We start from the raw sequence: 27332 nt of genomic DNA on the forward strand, positions 1-27332 counted from the left end.
GCTATTGATTCCTTCTAGTGTATTTTTCATTTATTATGTTGTTCATCACTGTGTTTGTTCTTTAGTTCTTCTAGGTCTTTGTTAAACATTTCATGTATTTTCTGAATCCGTGCCTCTATTCTGTTTCCCAGATTTTGGATCATCTTTACTATCATTACTCTGAATTCTTTTTCAGGTAGGTTGCCTATTTCCTCTTCATTTATTTGGTCTTGTAGGTTTTTACCTTGCTCCTTCGTCTGTAACATATTTTCTTGTCGTTTCATTTTTTTTGATGGGTGGGGCTGTATTCCTGTTTTGCTCGTTGTTTAGCCTGAGGTGTCCAGCGCTGGAGTTTGCAGGCAGCTGGACAAAAGCTGTGTCTTGTTTCTGAGATGAGGACCTTCAGGAGACCTCACTCTGATTAATATTCCCTGGGGTCTGAGGTTCTCTGTTAGTCCCGTGGTTTGGACTTGGTGCTCCCACCACAGGAGCTCAAGCCCAACCCACTGTATGGGAACCAAGATCCTGTAAGCTGTATGGTGCAGCAAAAGAAAAAAGAAGGAAAAAAAAAGGGTACAATAACAAAAAATAAAAAATTAAATTTAAATTAGGGAAATAAAAAATATATTAGAAAAAATATAAGTGAAACAGTAACAACAAGTTAACACAGAAGCACAAGAGCAAAAAACAAAAACAAAAACTGGAAAAGGCCTTAACTGTGGGGGTGGGGCTTAGGCGGGGGCAGGGACCTACGCTAAGGACTTGTGCCACTGGCAATGGCAGCATGGCTGGAGGGGTCGTTGGAGTGTGGAGTGTAGAAGTAAGGCCCTGGGTGGGGGTACGTGGACAGGGCTTAGGCTCAGCGCACCTGGAGGGGCCCTCTGAGTACAGAGGATCAGGCCCGGGACCGCAGCAGGGTCCCAGGGCCCAAGTGGGCAGGGGAAACGCCAGCCGCATTCCCTTCCGATCCTCCCATGTCCCTAGGGTATCTCCCCGTACCCGTTGCTCCCCTCACCATGGGTGGGCCCCTCTGGGCATGGGAACCCCTCCTGTCCCCCAGCCGCCCCTCCAGGGCACTGGTCCCATCCTGCCTCCACTTCTCCTCCCCTGTCCGCCCCCCTCCCACGTCCTACCTGGTCGCTCAGGGGTTCATCCCGTCCCCTTAGGTGTTCGTTGTCCCCCACCAGTGCCTGGCAGGTGCCCAGTTATGTGATTCAGTTATAAATATACAAATATCTATTCATTTTCAGATTCTTTTCCCATATAGGTTACTACATAATATTGAGTAGAGTTCCCTGCACTATACAGTAGATCCTTGTTGATTATTTTATATACAGTAGTGAGTATATGTTAATCCAGCCTCCTAATTCATCCCTCCCCTCCCCTTTCCCCTTTGGAAACCGTAAGTTTGTTTTTTGTTTTTAATTCAGGCATATTTATTGAAGATAAAAAACTAGAAATTAATAAAAGAGTAAGTGGATTTCCACAAATGGCTAACACAAATGCCTGAGTTTGTTTTTGAGGTCTGTGACTATTTCTTTTTTGTAAATAAGTTCATTTGTATCATTTTTTAGATTCCAAATATAAGTGGTATCATATGATATCTGTCATTTTCTAACTCACTTCAATTAGTATACTTATCTCTAGGTCCATTCATGTTGCTGCAAATGGCATTATTTCATTCTGTTATGGCTGAATAGTATTCCTTTGTGTATGTGCACTTCTTTATCCATTCATCTGTCGATGGCTACTTAGGTTTCTTCCATGTGTTTGCTATTTTAAATAGTGCTCAATGGACATTAGGGTGCATGCATCTTTTGGAATTAATGGTTTTCTCCTTATGTATGCCCAAGTGTGATTACTAGATCATATGGTAGCTGTATTTTTAGTTTTTTAAGGAACTTCCATACTATTCTCCATAGTGGCTGTACCAGTTTACATTCACACCAACAGTGTAGGAGGGTTTCCTTTACTCCACACCCTCTACACCATTTGTTTGTAGACTTTTTGATGATGGCCATTCTGAACAGCGTGAGGTGATACCTCATTAGAGTACTGATTTGCATTTTTCTAATAATTAGGGATGTTTGAGCATATTTTCATGTGTTTGTTGGCCTATATGTCTTCTTTGGAGAAATGTCAATTTAGGTTTTCTGCCCATTTTTTTATTGGGTTGTTTTTTTGATATTGAGCTGCATGAGCTGTTTGTGTATTTTGGAGATTAATCCTTTGTCCGTTGATTCATTTGCAAATATTTTCTCCCATTCCTAAGACTCTCTTTTCATCTTGTTTACGGTTTCCTTTGCTGTGCTAAAAGCTTTTCAGTTTAATTAGGTCTCATTTGTTTATTTTTGTTTTTCTCATTACTTTAGGAGGTGGGTCAAAAAAGATTTTGGTGCGATTTATGTCAGAGTGTTTTGCCTATGTTTTTTTATTTTCCTGTATGCGGGCCTCACTGTTGTGGCCTCTCGTGTTGCAGAGCACAGGCTCCGGACACACAGGCTCAGTGGCCATGGCTCACGGGCCCAGCCGCTCCGTGGCATGTGGGATCTTCCTGGACCGGGGCACGAACCCGTGTCCCCTGCATCGGCAGGCGGACTCTCAACCACTGTGCCACCAGGGAAGCCCTGCCTATGTTTTCCTCTAAGAGTTTTATGGTGTCTGGCCTTACATTTAGGTCTTTAATCCATTTGGAGTTTATTTTTGTGTATGGTGTTAGGGAGTGTTCTAATTTCATTCTTTACATGTAGCTGTTCAGTTTTTCTAGCACCACTTATTGTAGAGGCTGTCTTTGCTTCATTGTATATCCTTGCCTTCTGTTATAGATTTGGTGACCACAGGTGTATGGGTTTATCTCTGGGCTTTCTATCCTGTTCCATTGATCTGTATTTGTTTTTGTACGAGTACCATAGTGTCTTGATTACTGTAGCTTTGTAGTAGTAGTATAGTGTGAATTCAGGGACCCTGATACCTCCAGCTCCATTCCCCCACCCCCACCCGCCCCACCAAGATTGCTTTGGCTACTCAAGGTGTTTCCATACAAATTGTAAAATTCTTTGTTCTAATTCTGTGAAAAATGCCACTGGTAGTTTGATAGTGATTGCATTGAATCTGTAGATTGCTTTGGGTAGTACAGTCATTTTCACAACATTGGTTCTTCCAGTCCAAGAACATGGTATATCTCTCCATCTGTTTGTGTCATCTTTGATTTATTTCATCTGTATCTTATACTTTGCTGCATACAAGTCTTTTGCTTCCTTAGGTATGTTTATTCCTAGGTATTTTATTCTTTCTGTTGCAGTGGTAAATGGGATTGTTTCCTTAATTTCTCTTTCTGATCTTTCATTGTTAGTGTACAGGAACGCAAGAGATTTGTTTGTTAATTTTGTATCTTGCGACTTTACTAAATTCATTGATTAGCTCTGGTAATTTTCTGGTGGCATCTGCACAAACTGCAGATTAAATCCCCATAATCGGCCCATGTTATGTTTTTCTAAAACTATAAGGGAGGAGACAAAACCATATAACAAGTTGGCCCTAAGGAACATGAATAAACACATACATCCACATACACTTACAGGCACAGTGGGAAGACTCCGCCTTCCCCCCCTTCTCCTGCTCTGTCTTCTGCCAGGATGCACTGGCAACAGGGGCTCACTCCAAATCCCCCACCCCCACCAGGACCAACGCGGCAGCAGGCAACTGGGTGATGAGGATCAGTGTGCAGGATTTTAAACTAGGATTATGAAGTTAAACAATACTAGAAATAGCGGGCAAACAGACCAAACCAGCACTTTATTTTAAAAAGTTTTATTCTGCAGATTTAGAAATTTGAGATTTTTTAATAACTGCAAAAGAAATTCAGTCACACCTACTGATTAACAGAATGTAGCGGTGTATTATCTAAACAGAAATTGTGCTGATGTGCCACAATAAATTGTCTATTAGTAAAAAAATACACTTTAGGGCACAGCATCATATCACAAATTACAATAGGGATACTTTGCAAGAATTTATTCAAACTAGAGAATTCTGAGTAACTGTATCTTTTGAATGCAGCATTTAAAAATGTAACAACTCTGTGCATTCTTTTTCTTAAAAAACTGACCTTGTGTGTGTCATAGAAATGCTGCTTTATTGCTGCAGAGGTCAAAGTTCAAGGCTCAAGAGGTACAGGAGAGAATACAAAGGTAGCCTTAAGAAACTTGGTTTTGTTTATGTATAAAAAAGGTAAAGTTTATAAAAGTTAATTTACAAACCAAGAACAAAGTGGTATGCACGCCTTATGTACAAGCATCCTTAAAACATCAAAAGTTTTTAAATGCATAGCCTAAAAAAAAAAAAAAAGAGAGAGAGAGAAAACAACCACTGCCCCTTGCCAAACAAACAAAACAAAAAAAACCCCACCCCAAATCACACCATTATTTTCTTCTGGGTGATTACACATTTCTGAAACCACCAAATCCACAATTCACTCAATCTTTTCATGATACAGTATCTAGATGTGCACAAAAGCCATAAAACCTTAGTAACACACAGAACGATCTAAGAATTAAAAACACAAGGGTAAGGCATTCCTGCTGGTTAGTATGTCTATGGTGATGTGGTTAACTTATAGATCCAAAGAGGCCACAGAACCAGTCTCACATGCTTTGGTGTCCTTCCCTAAGAAAAACGAGTTTTCATATACAGTAAGTAATTGTCTTCACTTGCCCCGCCCCGCCAAAAAAAAAAAAAAAAAGCTATAAATTCCTCTTGCTGTACATTTCTGTTAAATCCACTACACTGGTTATACATTTGAGGTGCTTTTTAAAAACGTGTGATTACCTCATGCATAATAAAAATGTGTATGCCAGGCCAGGGCCATAATAAAGTCTGAAACAGTGTACTTTGGAAAGAACAAAACTCAAATGCACCCCATTTACTGGCTGGTATTTTAACGGAAATCAATATGTGAAGTTAAGCAGTGACCATATAAAAGTACAAAACTCATTACAAAGCATCACATCGTGGAGCCTGTAGCCAACACCGACCCCCAACATGCAGCAGGCAGCATGTTTCCCAAGCACGGTTCAGGGGATGTTCACTCAGCCTCTCCAGTTCAAACAAAGCGTGTGATACTAACACACTGCAGTGTCAATTATAGGAAAAGTATATAATACTTGATGGAGTGGTTCCATTTAGATTTAGTAAGTTTAACCCAGTTTCACATTATTTAATCAAGTTCCTATATTTTAAGAATTAAAAGTGGTCAATCAAGACAGAAACACAGTTTGCTCCAACAAGATAATTTGGATCTCCAGGAAGACACTTGTTTTGCCAGGTTTTAGGATCGCCTACGAGAGAAAAAAAAAGTTCATGTCATTTCTGGTTGGTTAAACTGCTATCTGTAATGCTTTGCAATCATGGGACAAACACAAACATATATATTTAGATACAATTTTCCTCTATTTCTTCAGCATACCGCACTTGTACCAAAACTCTTAGTGCTATATATGTACTTCATTGGAGACCCACTGGAATCTAATGATCCAAAAGCTGTTGCAGATTTCTCGTTTATTTTTTATGTTTTCAAGTTTGAGCCTTTTAAAAAATGAATAAAAGTTAGGGTGATCATGTGCCTGGGACAGTTCCAGTTTGCCCCTGAGTATTATTATTAAGAGTACCCTTCTTGGGCTTCCCTGGTGGCGCAGTGGTTGAGAGTCCGCCTGCCGATGCAGGGGACGCGGGTTCGTGCCCCGGTCCGGGAAGATCCCACATGCCGCGGAGCGGCTGGGCCCGTGAGCCATGACCGCTGAGCCTGCGCGTCCGGAGCCTGTGCTCCGCAACGGGAGAGGCCACAACAGTGAGAGGCCCACGTACCACAAAAAAAAAAAGAAAAAAAGAGTACCCTTCTTTCACTTTCAAAAGTTTAGACAATAATTATATGATTACCCCATTTGAGCTGAGTATGAGAACACATTTCTCACACTTGACAGACCAAATGAAACCCTCAACACTGCAGAGTTCGGTTAAGGAGCCTCCTCCCCTTTACAAAAAAAAAAAAAAAAATCATTGAGACTGGGCCAGAGATTCTTAGCCCTGATCCTGCTGTACAACAAAACCATTCATGATGCTTCCAAAGTCATTGAACTGAGTAAGACTGAAGCAGGGCCTGGGCTTTGGAGTTTTTAACCAGCTTTTAACCAGGTGATTTGAGATTTGCAGCTACAGCTAAGGAGCCCTGGCAGTGGACTCAACGTAAAGAAGGCTGGGACAGCCATAGACCTCTTGTGTCCATGGTAAGTGACAGTCAAAGCTGCTGCCTGTAAAGCAACAGTTCTCCACCAGAAGCAGTTCTGCCCCTCAGGGGACAATGTCTGGAGGCAATTTTGCTTGTCACAACTGGCATCTAGCGGGTGGAGGCCAGGGAGGCTGCTAAACACCCCACAGGGCCAAGGCTGAGAAGCACTGCAGACTGTAAGCTGTCCGTTACCTAAGCAACATCTGAGTCATGGTGGGCTCAGCAGTTTAAAACAGAGGGGTTTAACTTCATAGGTACATGTGGGCTTGTGCCATACTGCAGATAAATTGTTTAGGCAATGAGATAGTTACGACAACTCTTGGGAAAAACTTTATCTTTAGGTTCAAAATTCTTTCCAATATACTAATAAATGCTTCTTGGAATTAAGTCAGTAGCTATCAAAATCTACCTTGACTTTTTAAAACAGAAATTTATAGTAGCAAAAGCATTCCGAAGCCACACAGAATTACATAAAATTACATTTCTCTTCTAGGTGTACATACTCAAATTTAACACAGGAAAAAGTAAGTTGTTTCAATCTAACAAAATAACATAACATGTTCTGTGGCACAAAACAAATTATACGAAGCATACTGATTTTTTTCGTATCTGGAGAAAAAATCGCTTATAAAACAAGTAACAACATAGTTACTTTAAGGACCCTCAACCTATTTTGGGTTAGAGGACGATCACAGCCCACACTAAAACCTGACTTTTGGAATATATGTTTTAAATGCAGTTTTATTAATTTTAATTCATTAGTTCAAACTAGGCTAATAAAATGTTTCTCAGTGGAGTTCCTGAAGAACTTTTCCCAGAAAATGGGGTAGTTGTGAATGAATATATGTAATATTTTATGTTGGGTAATATTAAAATATGTTCTTTACACCATAAAACTCTATTTCATACTGTACCAAACTAAAACTGTATAATGCTCATCTGATTTATCAGAAATTCAGAAGAACTTTAAATTCTTTTTTTCTACATCAGGTTCAATTAAAGTGTTCTGTGCCATAAATATAGAAAGTTCTGACTTTAGTCTAACTGACTTAGTCACCCAAGGAAGTGAGAAATGTGAAAATGCAATGGAAGCTTTGAAATTATGATCTTGACAGCAATAAGCCATTTTAAAAGTGTATTACAGAAGTTATTTTGAGTTTTACATGGAAAAACCATGGCCAAGTATGATCACAGTGTAAGGTCTTTTATCTTTCAAGCTTCTCTAGTGTGTGTGTGTATACACACCCCTACAAAGTATATATATATATACTTTGTAGACTGAGAAATAGTAACCAAAAATAGAAATTATTACATAAAGGAATCAAATCATTTTAGTATAAAGATGAAAATGCATATATATGTAGGACAATATCAATTCTTCCACCTCATCTTAAAAATTTTGACAGAATAATTTTGTTGAACACCAAGAAACAGTCAACCTTTGGCCAAATCATCAATGTTTACAAGGCAGAAGCTTCTCTACCTTGCAGTTTTCATTTACAATATATGTACCACAAATAAACTCCAAAACACTGGTGATGCCTACAAGGCCACAGGAACAGAGGGAGGATCTGTGCACAGACAGCACGGGTAGCTCCGTCAGCCCACGGGTCAATCAACGACAGTACCCAAAGCCCCCAAAGGACAGAGTGAAGACAGCATACCCGACGAGGAGTCGGATGATTTTAGAGCAAAAGACCAACCGTCAGGAGTCATGGACGCACAGTGTGGTAAGCGCAGCTCCACGGGCTTCAGGAACTTGAGGCCATGGGGCCCGCACATCACTAAGGGGCTCAGCAGGGTCTCACCTGGGGCGGGGGGAGAGAGGTTAGACGGCTGGCTTCCTTCTAGACCCACACCCTCCTCACCCTCCTTCTAACCATATGCTTTAAAGCCAAAGAGGGTTAGTTCTCTGTAGTAGCACTGACCAAGAAAAATGTAACAGGAGCCACAGATGTAACTTAATATTTTCCAGTAGCCACATTAAAAAGGAACAGTTGAAGTCAATTTTAATATTTTATATAACCCAATATATCCAAAACATTATTTCAACATGTGAGCAATATACTGAATCTTTGAAGCTGGTGTGTATTTTACACTTCTAGCCCGTTTCAATTAAAACAGCCACAATTCAAGTGCTAAACAGCACAACGTTGCTGGTGGCTACTTCATTCAATCACAGCATTCTTATGGTATAAGACATACTCAAACATTTTACAAATGTTACTTATATCTTGTGTTTTTAATGTTGTATTTGCTACAGACGTGGTTTAAGAGATTCACGCAGGAGGGCCAACATGTTAGTATTCTGGCGAAATGTACGAAAATGAGCTAAAATAATGTATTTAAGGAAGCAAAGCACTGCTAAAATATTCTAAAAGACGTTGCAACATGGTTCATTATCATTTCATCCTGACAGATCTGGAAGACTGTGAAAAATAAGAGCATTCCTAGATTCCTGAAGCAGCTCAGAAACACACACCGCGACAGCCGATGGGGATGCTTCCTCCTCTGCAGCGTGTTTACTTGTGCTAGGTCTGCGCAGTGAGGAAGATCTGACCCGAGAGCCTTGCATTCCACCAGCAGGTGGCAGCACAGAGCAAGGCCTTTGGAGTGGGTGTTACCTAATTCATCTCTAGAGCTGCAAGGCAGGAAGGAACGACTCAAAGACAAAAATCTGGTGAGGTCGGCTAAGACTGGCGACTGGCTGGCAGGTACAGGAGTGCCCAATGACCCATCCCCTATTGTCACTGTCACAGTAAAGGTAGCACAGGCTCCCCTCTCCACAGTGCTCATTAGAGGGGCCCTCCCTTGTAGAAGGAACTTGAGGGCAGCCAGGGTGGGGGGAGAACAGAGGTCTAGGGTATCCTGTCTACTGAGCACAATAAGCTTTGAAAAGCACACAGGGCAACTCGAGTTATTGAAACTAAGCAGGAAATCACACACTCACCTTTCTCCTTATCCAAAGGCGGGAGGATGCTGTTGTCTCGGCAGACCTTGAAATAGATTTCCTGCTCGACTCCCTCAGGAATGGCTCCTTGTGGGATAATGATACTAACGCCGGTCTCTATGGAGCTCAGCACCCCGCCGTTGCTGTTAAATACGCCGCGGGCGGTGGCCACCACAGTGTGACCATCCTCATCTTCATCCTCTTCTACGGCTGAGGGACTGAGAGTTCAGAAATGGCCAATGAGTACATTCCTAGTCACATACAGGCACTTTCACTGCTAGTCTAGTCGGTGGTTTCATTCTCTTTCTCTCTCCATATAATCAAGCAGTTACTTACTTTAATAAGTTTTCAGTGACTGACAGACTTTACTCACAGGGATAACTAAGCATATTCTTCCTCGAGAAGTCAATGTCACTTTTAAAGGTAATAGTCACGTTTCCTTCATTACTGATTTTTTGCGATCAGAACATGTAAGGCCTGATACAGTGCTCACCCAATATTTTACAGCCATGAAACTGGTGTTTTAAAACTGATGGCACATCATGGTTTAATTGGTAGCATGTTTTTTCCTTCTTAGTGATACGTAAGACAGTGGTGCATCTCACAACTGGTGGCATCTCAGACCTGATAAAATACACTAATTAGGCTCGCTCTCTCCTGAGGATTTCTGGTGTGCATACTATGGCCTTCCCTCCCCACTCCCTAAGCACAGACGCCCAATTCCATGAGGTAATAAAGACTCCGGTGTGGGCAATCGCTCATGGAGAGGAGATGGTCCATTCACGCGGTTCACACAAAGACGCCTGAGGCAGAGGGGATGTGGTACCAAATCTCCTTCAAAAGTGCAGGCTCTCAGGACTTCCTTTTTTTTTCCCCTCAGGACTTCTTGAAGCAAAATTTTGAGCCAGGACTAAAGGTGAGCAGAAAGATGGGCCAACAAAATGAAAGTGAGTGCAGGGAGCTGCGGCTTCACTCCTCCGTGGCCAGAGCGGTGGGCATGGGCTCCCCGGGGCAATGGTACCGCGGGGCCCCTGTGAGGGGGCCGCTCCTCCACATCCCCTGGCTGGCCTGTCCTTCCGCTCGGGAGGCAGCCTGCCGGTGGCCCGCGAGTACTTTCTGCGTCAGTGGCTTAGGGAGGTTTCTGCATGGCCAGCACGGGTCTTGTCGGTCACTGTGCAGATGAGGGGAGGGGTGTAGGGAGTGTGGCTCCAGGCAGGCTGGGTTCATCTCATTTGCTCAGCCATCTGACCAAAACTATTAAGAAAGCTCTTTTTTAAACAACCATTTTGAGGTTATTACATCTTCTTTTCAAACTCACTGCTGAATAAACAGTGGATGAGGAATACAGATACTCTATTATTTTTGAGATATTCTCCAAACGTGCCGCCCCAGCTGGAGGTCAGAGGTCATGGGAAGCCAGGGCTGGTTAGGAGTCTGGCTCTGAGGTCAGAAGTCAGACCAGTGGCTGGGTCTAGGCTCCCTGAGCATGGCTGTGTGACCCTGAGTGAAATACAGTGCCTCTCAGCCTGGGTTCTTACACAATGGAGATAATGAGCACCAGCTTTAGTGCCTCTTGCAGAACCTTTAGTCATTCCAACATTTTGGACAGCACCATTCAGCTTAAAGTTTGAGTTGAAATCATCAGTCAGGTTCCCAAAACTACACCCAACTCATGTGAGAGACATCACCAGGCCAAGAAAAAGTCTTACCTCACGGGCACAGCTTTAGGCCCTGTGCTGATACTGTTTACTTGATATTTAGGCTTATTATCTGTGTGGACAGAGAACGTCTCAACTCCACTATCAAACTCCGGAGGCTGCGTGGAACTGTGTGCTTTCACCAGAGTTTTCGGAGAAGTGGGGGCTTTGGAAGACAAGTCAGGTTTATGTGCAGTTTCGCTCGTCAGGAGATTGTGACTGAATTTAGGACTTTCAAACTTGCGTTCAAATGGCCGCGCAGAACTTGTATATGGTTTTGGTGTGAATCGATTGTATGCTGGAGTGATCGTTTTCTGAGTCTGTTCGGCCCCGTTAGCTGGGGCTTTATCTGGGAAACTTTTCTGGGGATAGAAAGCAGACTGGGCAGCGTCTTCTCGGTTGGCTGGTCTGTAAGCTGCTGGCTTATTCTGAGATGGAGGTGGGTCTGGTTTGGACACTAAAGAGCTCTGAAAATCCAATGACATGGAATTACCTGTAAAACACACACATATAAGTATTTCAAAAACTTCCTGAAAACAGCTACTGAATACTATGTTGTACATCAAAACTAATATTATAAGTCAACTATACTTCAGTAAGAAAAACAATAAAGTACATTCGGTGGCTGGAACAAAAAAAGCATTACAAACCCATCTCTAACTGACTGTAATGGTTTGTGAGATGGAAAAGATGTTATAATGGGTCAAGAATAAAATCTATCCAGATGAGTAATTCATTCATGAAAGTTATCAACAAGTGATTCTGTGGGAGACCGTGGTGACCATGTTAAACTAAGTTTTTAGGAATAAACCTTGAAACAACTTTTCATCCATACAGAAAACAAAAACCCAAACGCCCTTCCTGACACAAGTTCTAACAGTCATCTGATGTCCCTCTCATCTTAACCTGTCCTGGTGTCAGAGTCAATGACTGACTGGGTCTGGGTCAGCAGTCTGAGGACACTCTTGACCCCTGGTGGCTGTGTGTGATGCTGAGGGGCCAGGAGGTAGCAGGGACACCTGGGACAGTGTTCATGTACCTGCTGCCTGGAGTCAGGGTCATGTGGCTGGGAGTCCTGGCCTCCAGAGACTGGCATCGGAGTGACCCCGCTCCAGTGTCCACAATAAATTAGAAACAGAATGACAAAACTGGCCATGTTAAAAAAAAAAAAAATCAGTACTACAAAACTCACCATAATTAAAGTTAAAAAAGAAAAGTCACAGATTGGCAGAAGCTATGTACAACACATATAACTGATTTTAAAAAAAATTAGGATCCAAAACCTATGAAGAATACCTATACATCCATAAGAAAGAATCAACCAATAGGAAAATAGGCAAAGACCTGAACAAGCAAAAACGCAAGTGAAGACTAGACTAACCAGTAATCATACAATAAGATACTCAACATCACTATTAATTAGGAAAATGCAAAACAAAAACAAAAAACATCATTTCACATCCATTAAATTGGCAAAACTTACAAGTCTGGTAATGCCAAGCATTGGCAAAGATGTGGAATAACAGAAATTTCCATGTACAGATCTTCCTCTACTTCCCAGGGGAGGTTCAAAGTAAAAAATGTGCTTAATACACGGGACCTACCAGAATCATAGCTCAGCCCAGTCTCCCTGAACGTGCTCAGAATACTCTCACTAGCCTACAGTTGGGCAAGATCATCTAACACAAAATATTATAATAAAGTGTTAAATATCTCATGTGATCTATTGAATACTGTCCTGTAAGTAAAAAACAAGACTGGCTCTCTGGGTCCAGGACAGTTCAAAGTGTGTCAGTTATTCACCCCCGTGATGCAGCGTCTGACTGGGGGCTCTTCTCACAGCCGCTGCCCAGCTTCACGAGAGATTGTATTGCTTATTGCTAACCTGAGAAAAGATCGAAATTCGAAGTAGTTTCTAGTGAATGTGCATCGCTTCTGCACCATGTAAAGTCAAACCGTCATAAGTCAGGGACCCTCTGTACCGCTGGTGGCAGTGCAAAATAGCACCAACTGAATTCTATGAAATAATTAAGGAAAAAATCATATCAGTGCTATACAAACTCTTCCAGAAATGAGAGAAAGAGGGAACACGTCCCAGCTCTCTTTCATGACGCTAGCACAACTTTGATACCAAAACCAGACAAGGACATTATAAGGAAATTATAAACCAAAGCTCCTTGTGAACATAGTAAGATAACTTATTACAGAAACAAAATGAAGGAGACAAATCTTAGGATCGTCTTCGTGCGTTTGGCCCTCTGTATCTGCGGATGCAGAGCCCATGGACACAGAGGGTCGACTGTACTACACCAGTTACACAGGGGACGTGTGTATCCGCAGATTTCAGTGTGCGTGGTGGGATGGGGGTGAAGTGGTGGTGGTGGTGGGGGTCCTGGGATCAGTCCCCTGCGGATACTGAGGGACAATGTACATACAAGAAAAAAACAGTTGACAAAATGCTTTCAGCAAACTAGGACTAGAAGGGAACATTCTAAACATAATAAAAGGCACCTACAAAAACCCCTACAGCTAACATTGTAACGGTGAAACATTCAATCGTTTCTCCCCACAATGGGGAACTAGCAAAAGATGTCTGCCACCATCATTTCAACTCAACATTTTACTATGATGTCTCAGCCAGTGCAAAAATGGCATAAGGTTTGGAGAGTAAAAATTTAAACTTTATCGGCAGACATGATAGTGTGTAAAGAAAATCCTAACATAAAGTAATATCAAATTATACCCCTGGGATTGGACTCCTACGTAAATACAGAGGAGCACTGTCTCTAGGAGCAAAACATCACCAGGAGATGGATGAACTGTGGTGTATCCTTTGAAAGCACCAAATGAGAAGAGAGATGTTGGTTGGGAGGGTGGAGGCAACAGTCCCTTCCAGGACGTCTAATGGCTGTGGAGCTGGGAAGGTGGCATGAGGCAGTGGCACTTACTGGAAGGCAAAGGGAAGGATTATGGGGAAGGGGAGAGGAAGATGAAGGAAGCAGGAGAGCGGGGAGAGGAGCTGGGCCAGTGGCCCGGGAAGAGAGGCAGTTACTGCTCAGAGATGTGAAGGAGAAGACGTGGGTGCACACGCAGGGACGCCACCCTGAGGTGAGCGCTCTGGAGCTGATGGGATCTATCTTGATGAGCCTCCGCCACAGAACACAAATGCAAAGACGAGGTGCTCAGGGACACGTATTATGTGAAACTCTACGGCCGCCCTATATCCACATGCGAAGACGGACATCACCATAATTTTTACGAACCACCATTCAAACATTTAGTTTTGGGCATACTGGTAAACAAAAACTACTTTCAGAAATTAAGCTATGTTAAGGAGGCAGGTTAAAATCTATTTAGCTAAAAGGCTTGTCCGATGTAACTGTCATTATCATAAAAAAGAAGAGGTACTTTTAACAAAGCCCCTTATTTTTCGCTGTTCTCAGCCCAGAGGTTTCTAGCACGTACTTTTCATCTTGTAAGTGTGAGTCTATTACAGTGGTCCTGCCAACTCCTGAGCCGCCTACCTTCGCCGAGTGTCCCCTTGGTGTGTGAGTGGAGGCTGAAGGTGGTGCTGGGGCCGGGCTGGGCGGCCTGGCTGTACTGGGTGGGCGGCGGCGGAGGGGGTGGTGTGGCCTGCAGTGGGTCATAGCGCTTCTCCCCAAACGGCCTGTCCACAGCTTCTGCCTCAGCAGACTTCCCCCTGTGGAAAAATGAGGAAATGCCAACACCTACAGACGGATCCACATTCACAAAGCAAGTTCCCCTTCTTCTAAGTATCCCTGAGGGGTTTTTTTTGAGAATTTCACAGTTTACCCTTATGAGTGTGGGTACTCTACCAAAACACACAAACAAGTCCAACCAGTCACCAGCACAAGAGGTGTAAAGGCAGCACAAGTATTTTAAGAATATTAGTAAAGCATCCAAAAGACGGCAACCAAAAGGCAGATGGAATTCGGGGTATACTTGTACTATTCAACACTGTGGTCTACAAAAAATAGTAATGGCTGGTAGGTTTAATGAAGTCGTCCAAATATTCTGAAAAATATTTATTGGCCCAAATCCTCATTAGATTCCCTTCTGGTGTAGTGCCTAAGAAGGCATGAAGCACCAGCTTCTGGTGCAGGCTAGGCACCACAGGTGACGTCACGGGCCAGGGGCTGGCAAGCCCTTAGTCAAGGGCTGACAAGAAATGCTATCAGCTTCTTGGCCATACGGCCTCTGTCACAGCTATTCAAACTCTGCCCCAAAGCAGCCAAAAACAGCTTGTAAATCAAAGGGTACTGCTGTGTTCCAGTAACACTGCACCTTTTTTTTACTTCAAAATTTATCCTAGATTTACCAGATCCATTTTTTGTTTAGCAATTGCTAGAGCAGCAAATAGTGCTTGATTTTTAAGGCTCATTTAAATCAAATTGTGAATGTATGCTTATTTTTTCAGATTCCCAATTGTTAATATAGAACACGTAAAATTCACACAAAAGAAATCTTTAAAACAGGACCCATAATTGCAACACTGCCCTCTGAGCTCTGCAGAGCCAAAGCTGTACACTGGCTTTCCGTGCACACGCAGTCACACAGACGCCTGGAATGTACTTTCACAGAAGACTACTGTCGCGGAGTCTAGTCATGATCAGCTTTAAAGCCGCGCCATTATCTCATTTTGGGTGTCTGGACTAAGCACTGAAGATGACGTTGACACCTGCAAGTGCACGTAATGCCAGTGCCACAGCGAGGGACCCTCACGTCACAGCCTCACACCAGTGCCCCGTCTTACCACATGAAGCTCCTTTCCAAGTAGTCAGAGCTAGTATAAGAGCCAAGAAATCTAGGTGATGGCAAAGCAAGCGCAACAGAAAAATTAAAGAAAACGATCAATCTAAGTTTGCAGCAAACAGAACTCAAATGTCATTTTAAAGCATCAACCAAAAAACACACATCCACCATTTCAGCATACTTCAGTCTATAAAGGAAACCACCACTGGCTCTCATTTAGCTCGAGACACCAGCAGCCGGTGGAGACGTGGAACGCAGCTAGGCCCCGCCCGCCCACCCTCCACACACATGGGGCTCTGGTGGGCAGCAGTGTGGCTAAGCTTCACTCCTTGGCCCGCTGCCCACTCCTGGTGCTGAACAAAGAAATGAAATAAAGCAGCGGGTTCTGAAGAAGTGGGGGTGAGTGCTCTGTTGAAAGAAAGGGGGCTAGGCACAGAAGTCCAGAGTGAAAACACAGAAGTGATGCAGCACCACAGCTAGCACGGTACGGATACACGATCAACACGTGCTCCTTCCGAGCCTGACGCTGAGCCCCGAGGTGGGCAGAGCTGCCACGCTGACTCCCTTGGTCTCCACCTCTCTCATCTAATAATGCTACATGCACACAAAACCACCTAACGCCAATCTTATGCTTAATTCTTGTAAGCTGAAAACCACCACCATTTATCTTGAGACCTGGAAGTCTCACGGTAGGCTGCGTCTTCAGAGGTAGATATTCCAGTGACAGAAATCACATTAGATGCCCTGAAGGAGACAACTCAATCTCTGAGCTGCAGCACGTGCACAGACCCAGATGGAGCCTGCTCTTCTAGCCCTGGCCTGGAATCCTGGCAACTCCTAACTTGCTTTGGAGGTGATGTCAGGGCTGCTGTCTCCTCACCTCTCCAGCATCAATGTGGCTCAACAGACTGTGAGACTGGGTGACAGCTACCTGCTTCTGGGGCACTTATCCTGTGCTATCAAAGACTTCTCCCTGCTCTAATTCCCTCCATTTTTAAGGTGTGCTTTTAAGTGGAACAAAAGCACGCATTATCTGGAAGACGGTAACTTTGTTATTTCTATGTTTTACTTTAGAGAATAAGGCCTGTAGGCAATCTATTGGTGACAAACAGTAAATAGTTTTGAAATGTAAGACAAAGAGGGCCCCATATTTTAAAATATTTTCCAATTATTAAAGTTGTATTAATTGGGCAAAAGAGTGAAACAGCATTAGAAAGGGAAGGCATAGAAACAACTTCCTGCTGAGTCATCTTCTAGGACACTCGAGTCTCCTTTCCAACTCTCTAACCATTAAAAACCTATATGGGAGGGCTTCCCTGGTGGTTCAGTGGTTAAGAATCCGCCTGCCAATGCAGGGGACATGGGTTCGAGCCCTGGCCCGGGAAGATCCCACATGCCGTGGAGCAACTAAGCCTGTGAGCCACAATGACTGAGCCTGTGCTCTAGAGCCCGCGAGCCAGAACCACTGAAGCCCACGCACCTGGAGCCCATGCTCTGCAACAAGACGGCAATGAGAAGCCCACGCACCGTAACAAAGAGTAGCCCCCACTCGCCGCAAATAGAGAAAGCCCGCATGCAGCAAGGAAGACCCAACGCAGCCAAAAATTATTTTTTTTAAAAAACCTTATTATATGGGAAAATGCAGCATTACTTTCATATACAAAGGAAGGAAAGGCATCCTAGTATCCATCTCAAGTTAGACTTTCTCACCCCATAACACTACCAACAGTAAACAGTAATATCAAACCGAGTCCGCAGTGAATCTACAGAGACAGACATGATCTCTTTCTCATGGGACCTCTGCCCAGCAAACACTGGTTCCTCCCAGGGCTGTGGACGTGAGGAGGAGTGCGCCGGGGCTTGTGCTGAGCCTTGGTCACTCCACATGGAATGACTGAGCCCCTCCACCGCCAAGTGCTCGGCAGTGTTCTAGACCATGTCTGAAAGCTATACGTCATAGATATATTACTGAGTCTTCTCTCCAGAGAACAAGATTCACACAAAACCAAAAAATACCTTGTCATCTGATTCCCTAGCAAAACTTTTAATTTACTTTTTAGACCTAAATGTATCCTGTTAAGGCTGTATTCTATTTACCAAGTATGTAAAAGGATAAATAAAATCTCTCTTTAAACTGGACTCCCTTCTGAGAGGAATGAATATGTTTAAACAGCTTCAGTAAAAGTGGTGACGCCCTTCCATCTCATGGAAGGTGAGCTTCTCAGGCTCCACGCCTAGCTCATCCTGGTCTGGACTCTCTCCAGATGCACTGGGCACCTCTCTAGGCTTGTGTTAGGGGAGGCTCACAACACTCGTGCAAGACTGTCTGCTTCAAACAGAGCCCGAACTGCACCACTCACAGTTCGCAGCTGTGTTTCTCATAAACTGCTTTCTTCCGTAGACAAAGATTTAAATGGATAACAGTGGAAAAGGTTTTAAATCTTCACTTTAAATGATGTCTTAGAAGGCAAGTGGTAATTGAAAGTAGGTTTTTAGGGACTTCCCTGGTGGTGCAGTGGTTAAGAATCCGCCTGCAAATGCAGGGGACACGGGTCCGAGCCCTGGTCCGGGAAGAGCCCACATGCCACGGAGCAACTAAGCCCGTGCACCACAACTACTGAGTCTGTGCTCTAGACCCTGCAATCCACAACTACTGAGCCCGCGCACCTAGAGCCTGTGCTCCGCAACAAGAGAAGCCACCGCAATGAGAAGCCGACGCACTGCAATAAAGAGTAGCCCCCGCTCGCCGCAACTAGAGAGAGCTCGCGTGCAGCAACGATGACCCAATACAGCCATAAATAAATAATTTTTTTTAAGTAGGCTTTTAATATTAGAGGTTTTAAAGTATATTCTAAAAGAATTTTCACTGATCAGCAAGTGACAAATGATATGTTCAGACAGTCCGAAGCATCTAATTCAGTAAAAATCTTCATGATTTTAAACTTAGGCACAAAAGTGATTTGTGGTTGCTTTTTTTTTTTTGCAGCACGCGGGCCTCTCACTGTTGTGGCCTCTCCCGTTGCGGAGCACACAGGCTCCGGACGCGCAGGCTCAGCAGCCGTGGCTCACGGGCCCAGCCGCTCTGCGGCATGTGGGATCTTCCTGGACCGGGGCACGAACCCGTGTCCCCTGCATTGGCAGGCGGACTCTCTACCACTGCGCCACCAGGGAAGCCCTGTGGTTGCTTTTTAATGTCTCATCTTGGCTACGCAGAACTACAGTCCCAGTTATTCACTCAAACACTAATACGGGTATCCCTAGGGAGATTATCTAGATGGGCCCTTCTCAAGAGGAGTTAACAGCTTCCCTGAGCTCCGAGACCACTAGGCATTTCCCTTCCTGCCCTGCAGACTTAGGACTTGCTCAGCCTGGCCCCACAACTGTGTAAATGAATCCCTTGTAATAAATCCACATCTACTTCCATTCTGTGGGCCTGTTCTGCTCAAGTATGAACCCACCTGTTCCTGTGTGTGTTTATACTCCACTCTCAGAACCAAATTCACCATTAGTCAGGGCTCAACCAGTGGCAGAACCAGAACGGGATACAAACTCACACGGGCACATGTGGGTTTGTAGTTTGTACCCCAACAAAACACACAAGAAAGAAAACCAAAAAACCCAGTAGACAAGCAAACAGAAGGGAGCAGCACAGACAGGAAAAAGACAGCAGGAACCTGGGGCTCACTCCTAGCTCTGCCCCTGTCATGGCCCCTCGCTGGAGCTTGGGTTCCTCATGTTTACAGCTAGACCAGAAATCTCTAAAGTCTCCTCAAGCTCAAACAATAATAAACGACAAGTTTTCTCTTGACTTGGAAAAAAAATTTTAAAAACTCTTTAGTATCGTCCCTCAATGTCACTCCCCAACACAACCCTACTTTTTTTTTTTTTTTTCCCGGTACGCAGGCCTCTCACTGTTGTGGCCTCTCCCATTGTGGAGCACAGGCTCCGGACACGCAGGCTCAGCGGCCATGGCTCAAGGGCCCAGCCGCTCCGTGGCATGTGGGATCCTCCCGGACCGGGGCCCAAACCCATGTCCCCTGCATCGGCAGGTGGACTCTCAACCACTGCGCCACCACGGAAGCCCTAACCCTACTTTTATTTTTAAAAAACAAACAGAAGAGAAGGATGAGAACGTGTGCTGCACAGAAGGGAGAGACTCTTAAAAATCAGGGTCTTAACCGTTTATCCTCTCTTACCTCAAAACGCTTTGATTTCAAAATCCTTTGATTTTAACGTATTTTTAATGCAAAAAATTTACATAGCTGACGCTAGAGTTTAAGAACAAAAAACACACATCCCAGAGCTAGATAGAACACACACTGCTGAAATGCTAAGAGCCTACAGAAGTCATGTATTACATAGCTAACTATTTTCCTTCAAAATATACTGAACTTAGGACTTCCCTGGCAGTCCAGTGGTTAGGACTCTGCACTTCCACTGCAGGGGCAAGGGTTTGATCCCTGGTCAGGGAACTAAAATCTCGCATGCCAAGCAGCAAGGCCAAAAAACAAAACAATACACACACACACACGCGCGCGCGCGCGCGCACACACACACTGAACTTTGTGTGATTAACTGCACTTTATGTTTCATCTTATTTTTAAAAGGTAAGTCTTAAACAAAATAACTCACTTGGAAGAGTAACTAGAAAACTGTGGCTGACTCTGAGAATGAACCGGCTTGGCGGGCTCTGAGAGGTGGCTGGCAGGGACATGTGCAGAAGGCTTGCTCTCAAAACTTCTTCGATCAAAGTAGGAGAGCTGTTTTCGATAGTATTCTTCATCTTCCTCAGGATCATAATGATTTGACCGAACAATGTCTTCAGGTGGCTTCATTTGAGGTTTTTGCGGTTCGGGGATCCTGATAATGAATGATAAATGAAATAACTTTTGAGAAGTTAATTTGACAAATAAAATGGAATACGTTAAGTTTCACCTTGACCTTCCACTGACTGCTGTGGTTACTCAGGATCTGGCTGAGCAGTGCAGCAGTCAAGGTGGACATTCCCAGTCCCGTGTCCTCATACATTATACTCGATGGCAACACTCTCCTGGCCCGTGAGTCCTAAACACAACCTATCTATTGAGCTTGATAGTGACCTCATTAGAAGCAGCTCATCAGAAAAAGAAAGTAAGCCAGACAGTGGAGGGCTTCCTCAAGTACATGCACCATCATCGTCAGCAACAATAAAAACCGAGAGCTGAAGAACTTTACAGCAGGATCAATAAATGATCCTCATATAAGGAAAGAGCTCGACATGTCCAAAGTTCCAGAGGACACAGGAAGCACGTGGCAAAGAAAGTACATTATCAGCAAATTAAGGCACTGTTACATAGGCCCTAGTTAGCAAATTTCAGAAACTCCGCATCAAAAATGGATAAACTTAAATACGTTTCACACCAAGAAGGGGGGGCTAAGCTTTCAGTTAGTACATGTTTACTCTGTGTAGAAGAGCTTATTTGCTAGTGATCCCAGCTAAAGGAGACATCACAGTAGTTTACATTTTCATGAAGAGCAACAGACATTAAAATCAGAGGAAAATGTACATGTTAGACAGTAGTTCCTCTTTATTACAAGCACAAATATAAGCGAATGAAACATATTAGGCCAAAGAACTGTATTCAAATGCAGCCCATCAACTTAGCAGCAGCCAAATCAGGCCACAGCTAAGAGCACAGCTGGCGGGTTCCTCTCCCAGCAACTCCTGTCAGCCTCAGCTTCATCCCTCCTGGAGCTTTCTAAAGGATTAAGTTTAGTTATCTCATAGCTATCTGAGTCTGTTTCCTCACCCCTAAAAACTAACAGTTTGCATGTCCAAAAGCACTATTAAACTAAAAAACACAGTCCAAAAGTAATTAGGGCTTTAAAAACTGTACTTTAGCCATTTGCTAGAGAAATATGTGTTCGAAAGATTTGTTAACTGAAAGAATAATAAAGATGTGTTACAGAAGGTATAATACATAAAGCTGTTTACTTTTCCTTCTAGGACCACTGTTTTAACTGCAAAAGCTGGAGGAGTTCACCTAAGGACAAGGGAGACCTCTGCCTTCCCTGCCTCCTCTCTAGTAAGAGGGCCACACTCTCAGTCAGTTGTAGGCCACAAGCCTGCAAAGCACCCACCTGTGCAGTGTTCTGTCGTGTTCAATGAGCTGATTCTGAGCAGGGGCTTTAGGACCTAGGACGGGAGCACCTGCAGGTTTAGACGTGACCTCTGGAGGCTGCAGAAAAATAAGACACACGAGCCTCAGGGAGAGATCATGAGAAAACAGGCTTCGTTTAAGGGGGAGGGAACATTATGAAGCGTTACGCACAGCAGTCACTGAATGTGCTCTGAACGTGAGGCAGGAGACACAATCACGTATTTACCTTGAAACCAGAGTTATGGTTTTCATCCTTCTTGCTCTCCACTGATGCAGACCTTTTGTTTTCAAACATTTTCACTCTGGTGAGCACTGACTGTGGCTTCATCGCTGGGTCTTCCTCTTCCTCGACCAGAGCTGGGGGTGGAGGCAGTGGTTTGGTACTTGCGGGCGGCACTTCCGGCTTGTGTTGAGGCGGGACAAGGGCAGCACCGTGGAGAGGCTCGTAGTGGCCCGGGCCTGCTTTGGAGGTGAAGCCTTGGGGCGGGACCTGCTCATAACTCCGTGAGTACTGGTCAAAATACTGCTTAGGCTCGGACGCCTTGGGGCCTGTGGAGGAGTAGGGCTGCGCGTCTGGCCTGTACCTCCCATGCACGTCAAACCCAGGAGCGGGCTGCTCTTCGTGCCGCAGGGTGGAGGTCCTGAGTGGTGGGTCGTAGCGCGGTCGGCTTTCATAGGACAGAGGGGTTGGCTCCTCGAAACGTGGGAAATACCCTCGTTCTGAGGACTCCTCGGGATGCTGTCTGGAGTCCAGGTCTCGCGGGTGCTGATTATCAAAAGAAGGCCGGGGCTGGTACGGCTGTTTGTCATCATAATAGGACCACTGCTCCTCATACGCAGGGATGCGGTCGTCATAGCGCAGACGATGGTCGTAGTTTCGAGGAAACTGGTCCGTGTAGTTTGAGGAGTCATATCTGTAGGCAGGCTGCTCCAGGTCCCTGCTGGCCTGTCTCTCTGCGTATGGGGGCTGCGGCTCATAGCTCAGACTGGGCTCCTTGTCTAGCCTCTGCCCTGGGTGAGCAACAACTGGCTGCTTCAAAACATGGTTCTGTCTCATCACTTCCTCAGGATAGGGATCCTTCCTATATACCTGTATAAAAAATCCACGTGTAAGGACACAGGCTTGTTTCAAATTCTAGTCTATTTTAAGACAAACTATGATTTAATATGTAAAAATGGCATGTTCTACCATTTATTACCAGGACAGAAACAGATTAGTGGAGAAAGCCAGTTTAAGTGAAGCTCAAACTTTACAATGCAAGTAGGGGCTTTTACTTTTCAGCATACTAAATGAAAAGTGAGTTAAAGATACTTTAACTTTTTAATTATTAAGTTTAGTAGAAAATTAATGCACTGAACTGTTGATTCCACTTGATTTGGACACTGAAAATAAAATCAAAAAGAAAATTTATGGACACCATAATTTATAAAACATAAAGAAGTTTAAAATGGGTCTGAACTATAGATTAAGAAATTCTGACAACCTAGAGGGGTGGGATAGGGAGGGTGGGAGGGAGACGCAAGAGGGAGGGGATATGGGGATATATATATATATATATACATATAGCTGACTCACTTTGTTATACAGCAGAAACTAATACAACATTGTAAAGCAATTATACTCCAATAAAGATGTTTAAAAAAATAAAAAGAAAGAAAGAAAGAAATTCTGGAAGATTCTGAAAGCCAAACATTAAAAAATAATAAAAATATTAAGTACCAATCCCAATTAAAAGGCCTATTTTAAAATAATCAGTATATCACTGGAAGCCATGCAAATTATAGAACCGAAATGATTTGTACTGATTTGAAAACAGTATGGTGCATAAGCCCACAGTAAAAAGCAAAAGGAACACGTAAAGGGCAAAGCAAACACAATCATGTGCTAGACTGATGGAGAGCAACAGATTAGCGCAACACTGCAGCACAGGTACCTTTGCTGGATCTACATGCGACGACAATGATGGCTCTTGACCTCTTAGCATTATGTGAGCTGCCTCAGTGCGTGGTGCTCTTAAAGAATCAGCTTGTTGTGAGTCAGAGGTGAAAGGAGCTGGGGTGGGCTCCTCCAGTCTGACATTAGTTAAGTTTACATTAGGATTAACAGCAGAGGTTGATGATGCTGGGTTTGTTTCAGGCGAAAGGTAAGGGCCTGGAGATGAGGCTTCTGCTTTCTGTGAAGTGTTTAAAATATTTTAAATATAGTGTTTCTGTTTACTGCTAACTTCCCACTTCCATTTATAGTGGTTGATAGACATACATTTTAAGTGTGCTGAATAACAAAACTATGACCTCATGTCCTGAATTTTTTAAATTTCAATATACTGCTGTCTAAGATAAACACACAAAGTTTAGAATTAAGTCCTTGGTATTCTCAAGTTGAAATTAAAGATTAATTCTTAATCTGGAGAAAGGACAATATATTTTTAATTCAATCACCATATCCTAGACTTTAACAATGCACCTCTAACTGCAAAACGTTGAATGCTTGCTGCTTACCTGTTGAGAGGCTGTCTTAAGTCCAGGGGAGTCTATTCTATGAACTGGCTGTGGCTGCGCTTGTGGTGAGTAAGTAGGATATGTCTGGTGGTCATGATGCATTCCAGAGGAATCCTCTCTGACAGGCTCAGAGGACCGTGTAATGGCAGACTCCGGGGGAGTCCCCACCTCATCATTAAGAGTCTCATCTAGTTCTTGATCAGTGTAGGCCCCGCCTTCTGTATCTGTATCTTCATAGTCAGAAGTATGTCTACTGTCCGTGCTATACATTGAGTATTCACTACCTGGGGCTGACAGGTAGGACAGACGATCATCATGCAAATCAAGGTCATCACTTGTAGCACCATCCGCCTGGGTCAAATAGAAGTAAATTAAAAATTTATTCAGTAGTTCTTTAAGAGATGGCCTTTATTTTACAAGGGAGACTGAAAAGGATACTTTTCTTTGCAGAAATCACATCTGTTTCTTGAAACTTCTGGTGAGGAAAGGTCAAGAAGATAGTACAAGCACACATGCAGACACACAGAGCATCCTTTGAGATCTGAAGGGCTTGGATGAGTGGAACGTCGGCTGGCCGGCCGTGACAAAGCCCCAGAAGACAGCGAAGGAGCCCTGGCCCCACTCTGATTTTGAAACCTAGTCAGTCACTAGCTTGTCAGCCCAGAGGAGGGTGAAGAGGGAGAGTGCTGCCAGACCAAGCTCACAGAAACAAAGACACAGTGACTGACAGAACAGCGCACGTGAGAATAACCAGGAAAATAAACGCCACGGTTCAAGCTGAACAAGAGTTTATGTATATGTAAAATCTATATATTAAAGAAAACAGCTTCTTAAAAAACTTGGTATTTGGCCCTAGAGCTTTATAAAACACAACGGAAAAGCATCATCTAAGTGCTGGCTGCCTAATTAAACTAAGAACTTTTAAAAATTATTCTTCACAGATGGATGCAGAGAGGGAAGTGCAGTTATGACTCTCTTTTACAGACAATTAAGAGCTGAGTTAGCCTTCAGTCTGCACTGATTATCTTCTGAGCAGACCAGAAAGAATGGAAGTATTTGAGGGAAAGGGAAGTACAGTGCTGCAGTCAACAGGCTGTCATGGATACTAATTTGAAGCTAGTGCCCGTATTACACACAACAGTCCTGGAAGACCATGCCTGGACCCTGCGCCCAGAGAGGCACGAGAGCTGGAGGATCCAGAACCCAGAATTCTGACGGCATGGACTGAAGGATAAACAAGGCTCGAGCCGCCTGAATGGTGCTTCCCCCACAGTCCCAATCCTGGCTCTGCAACAGCCTGACCCTGAGCCCTCCCTTAATGGGAAAGACCAGCCTTCCGTGACTCTGGCTTTCAACAGATCACCTGCCTGGTTTGGAGAGTGAGCGCACTAGGGCTATGCTCTATGTTCCGGCAGAGTCTCTCCCACTGAAATCTCAATGGCTTGAAACCTTCTTGCTATCTACTTTGATCTCTGACTCGCGGGGTCTGGAAGACTATAACCCAGGAGCCAGCCAGGGAAGTATTTAAGGCCCTGGGGAAGAACAACTCAACTCACTAACCTGCTCAGCTTTTGCAGTGGTATGAAATGCAGCTTTTGCAGTGGTATGAAATGCAGAAGTGAGCAAGAACCAGGAGTGCTCTGAACCAGAAATGACATATGCTTACATGTTAAGAAAGCCTCCGGATGATTTTTCTTGGTTTAATAGGGAACATACAAGCCTGTCACAGAAATTGCAAAAAGGAACTCTTCCTAGCAATCAGATCAAAGTAGTTAGCTCAGGAGAGTCGATGTGAAATGAAGTGGTTTTAGTTTAAGAATCTATTTGGAGAAAATATACTTGAATGGAAGGGGGGCATAAATCAAACTTGATTTAAATTGTAACACTTTTTCTGATTTACAAAATGCATCAATCTATTCTAATAGTAAATGACCTATTAGACCTATTAATAAAGTTAATAAAATTAATTGAGATGACCTATTTTCCTCACACAAAAAGCTGGGAGAGCTAGACCTTCATTTTAAAATCCAAGCAAAGAAAGGAAGCACACAATAGTATCAAAGAAATCACAGAAAATTAAGATTTGTGGATTTAAAAAACCTCTCAGATAGGTAGACATGTATACCTTGTGCATTTATAAACTAATATTATTTCAAAAATCACCAGTGATACCGCAAAAAAAAAGAAAAGAAAAATCACCAGTGAAAGCTATTAACATTCTACCTGACCAAGGCTGCTGGCAGAACTGTGTTGTCATAGAAGATTAGTATGGAGAGGACGGTAATCCTTTTAATCAAATGCCACAAGAGTTAAGAATTAGTAACAGTGTGTCGTATAAAGTGGTGTAGTGAGTTTATTCCACCTGCCTCTGTCTATAAAGCGTCCCGGCTGATATGTCAGTTACTCAAAGTGGTCTCAGGTTCTCATGTGTACGGTCCACCGCCCAGAGTGGTACTGAGGAGAAAAGGCATGGTTCTGACACAGGACCACAGGTGGGAGCAGCAGACACTACCTCTAGATGTCAGCATTTCAACATCTCTTCTTGGCAGAGGTTGTGTTTTCTGGGTGAGGGGCACAGGGGTTCTAAGCATGCAGCATGCACGGCCACAGCACCTGGGGCCATAGCCAGGCAGAGGAAAGGAGGGGCCATGCAGGGGCAAAACACAACAAAAACCAAGCCGACAAGGAAATACAAAAAACAAAATAAGAGAACAGATATTCTCAATCTTCCCTAGCAACTAAAATATATTAATATTGTGTTGATCTGAAGGTAAAAGACATTTAAAACAAAAGATTCTTTTAACTGTATATTTTGAGAAAATTATTATCTCTCCCAACAAAATAAACAGGACTTTCCCATCAAGAACTGCTAAAAGACCAGAAAGACTTAACAACAGAAAGTAGTTATTTTAATCTTTATAAAATCAAAATTCAAAGCCAAAAGGATGTATTGCTTTGTCTAACATTTTCAGTACGTTTTAAGAATGTTAACAGGTGCTGAGTGAAAAAAA

General features: G+C 43.6%; 1 protein-coding gene across 14 annotated transcripts in view; it reads right to left on the reverse strand.

Moving 5' to 3' along the window:
- Positions 1 to 3773: 3773 nt before the first annotated feature.
- TJP1 (tight junction protein 1) overlaps positions 3774 to 27332 on the reverse strand; it is a 343543-nt gene continuing 319984 nt past the window's right edge. For 9 of the 14 annotated variants that reach the window (XM_073799872.1, XM_073799876.1, XM_033852276.2 and 6 more), the window contains 10 exons: positions 24322 to 24672; positions 23757 to 23996; positions 22049 to 22912; positions 21803 to 21900; positions 20315 to 20542; positions 14434 to 14609; positions 10922 to 11402; positions 9213 to 9430; positions 7927 to 8070; positions 3774 to 5315 (listed from right to left, as the gene is read on the reverse strand). In XM_073799872.1, the coding sequence (XP_073655973.1) occupies positions 5221 to 5315; positions 7927 to 8070; positions 9213 to 9430; positions 10922 to 11402; positions 14434 to 14609; positions 20315 to 20542; positions 21803 to 21900; positions 22049 to 22912; positions 23757 to 23996; positions 24322 to 24672 (2895 nt within the window). In that variant the 3' untranslated portion in view covers positions 3774 to 5220. The remainder of the gene's footprint in view (positions 5316 to 7926; positions 8071 to 9212; positions 9431 to 10921; positions 11403 to 14433; positions 14610 to 20314; positions 20543 to 21802; positions 21901 to 22048; positions 22913 to 23756; positions 23997 to 24321; positions 24673 to 27332) is intronic. The other 5 variants (XM_073799874.1, XM_019945759.3, XM_073799873.1 and 2 more) reach the window with 4 other exon arrangements.

This window comes from Tursiops truncatus, chromosome 2, assembly GCF_011762595.2.
Source record: "Tursiops truncatus isolate mTurTru1 chromosome 2, mTurTru1.mat.Y, whole genome shotgun sequence".
In the NCBI taxonomy this organism is placed as follows: Eukaryota; Metazoa; Chordata; class Mammalia; order Artiodactyla; family Delphinidae; genus Tursiops; species Tursiops truncatus.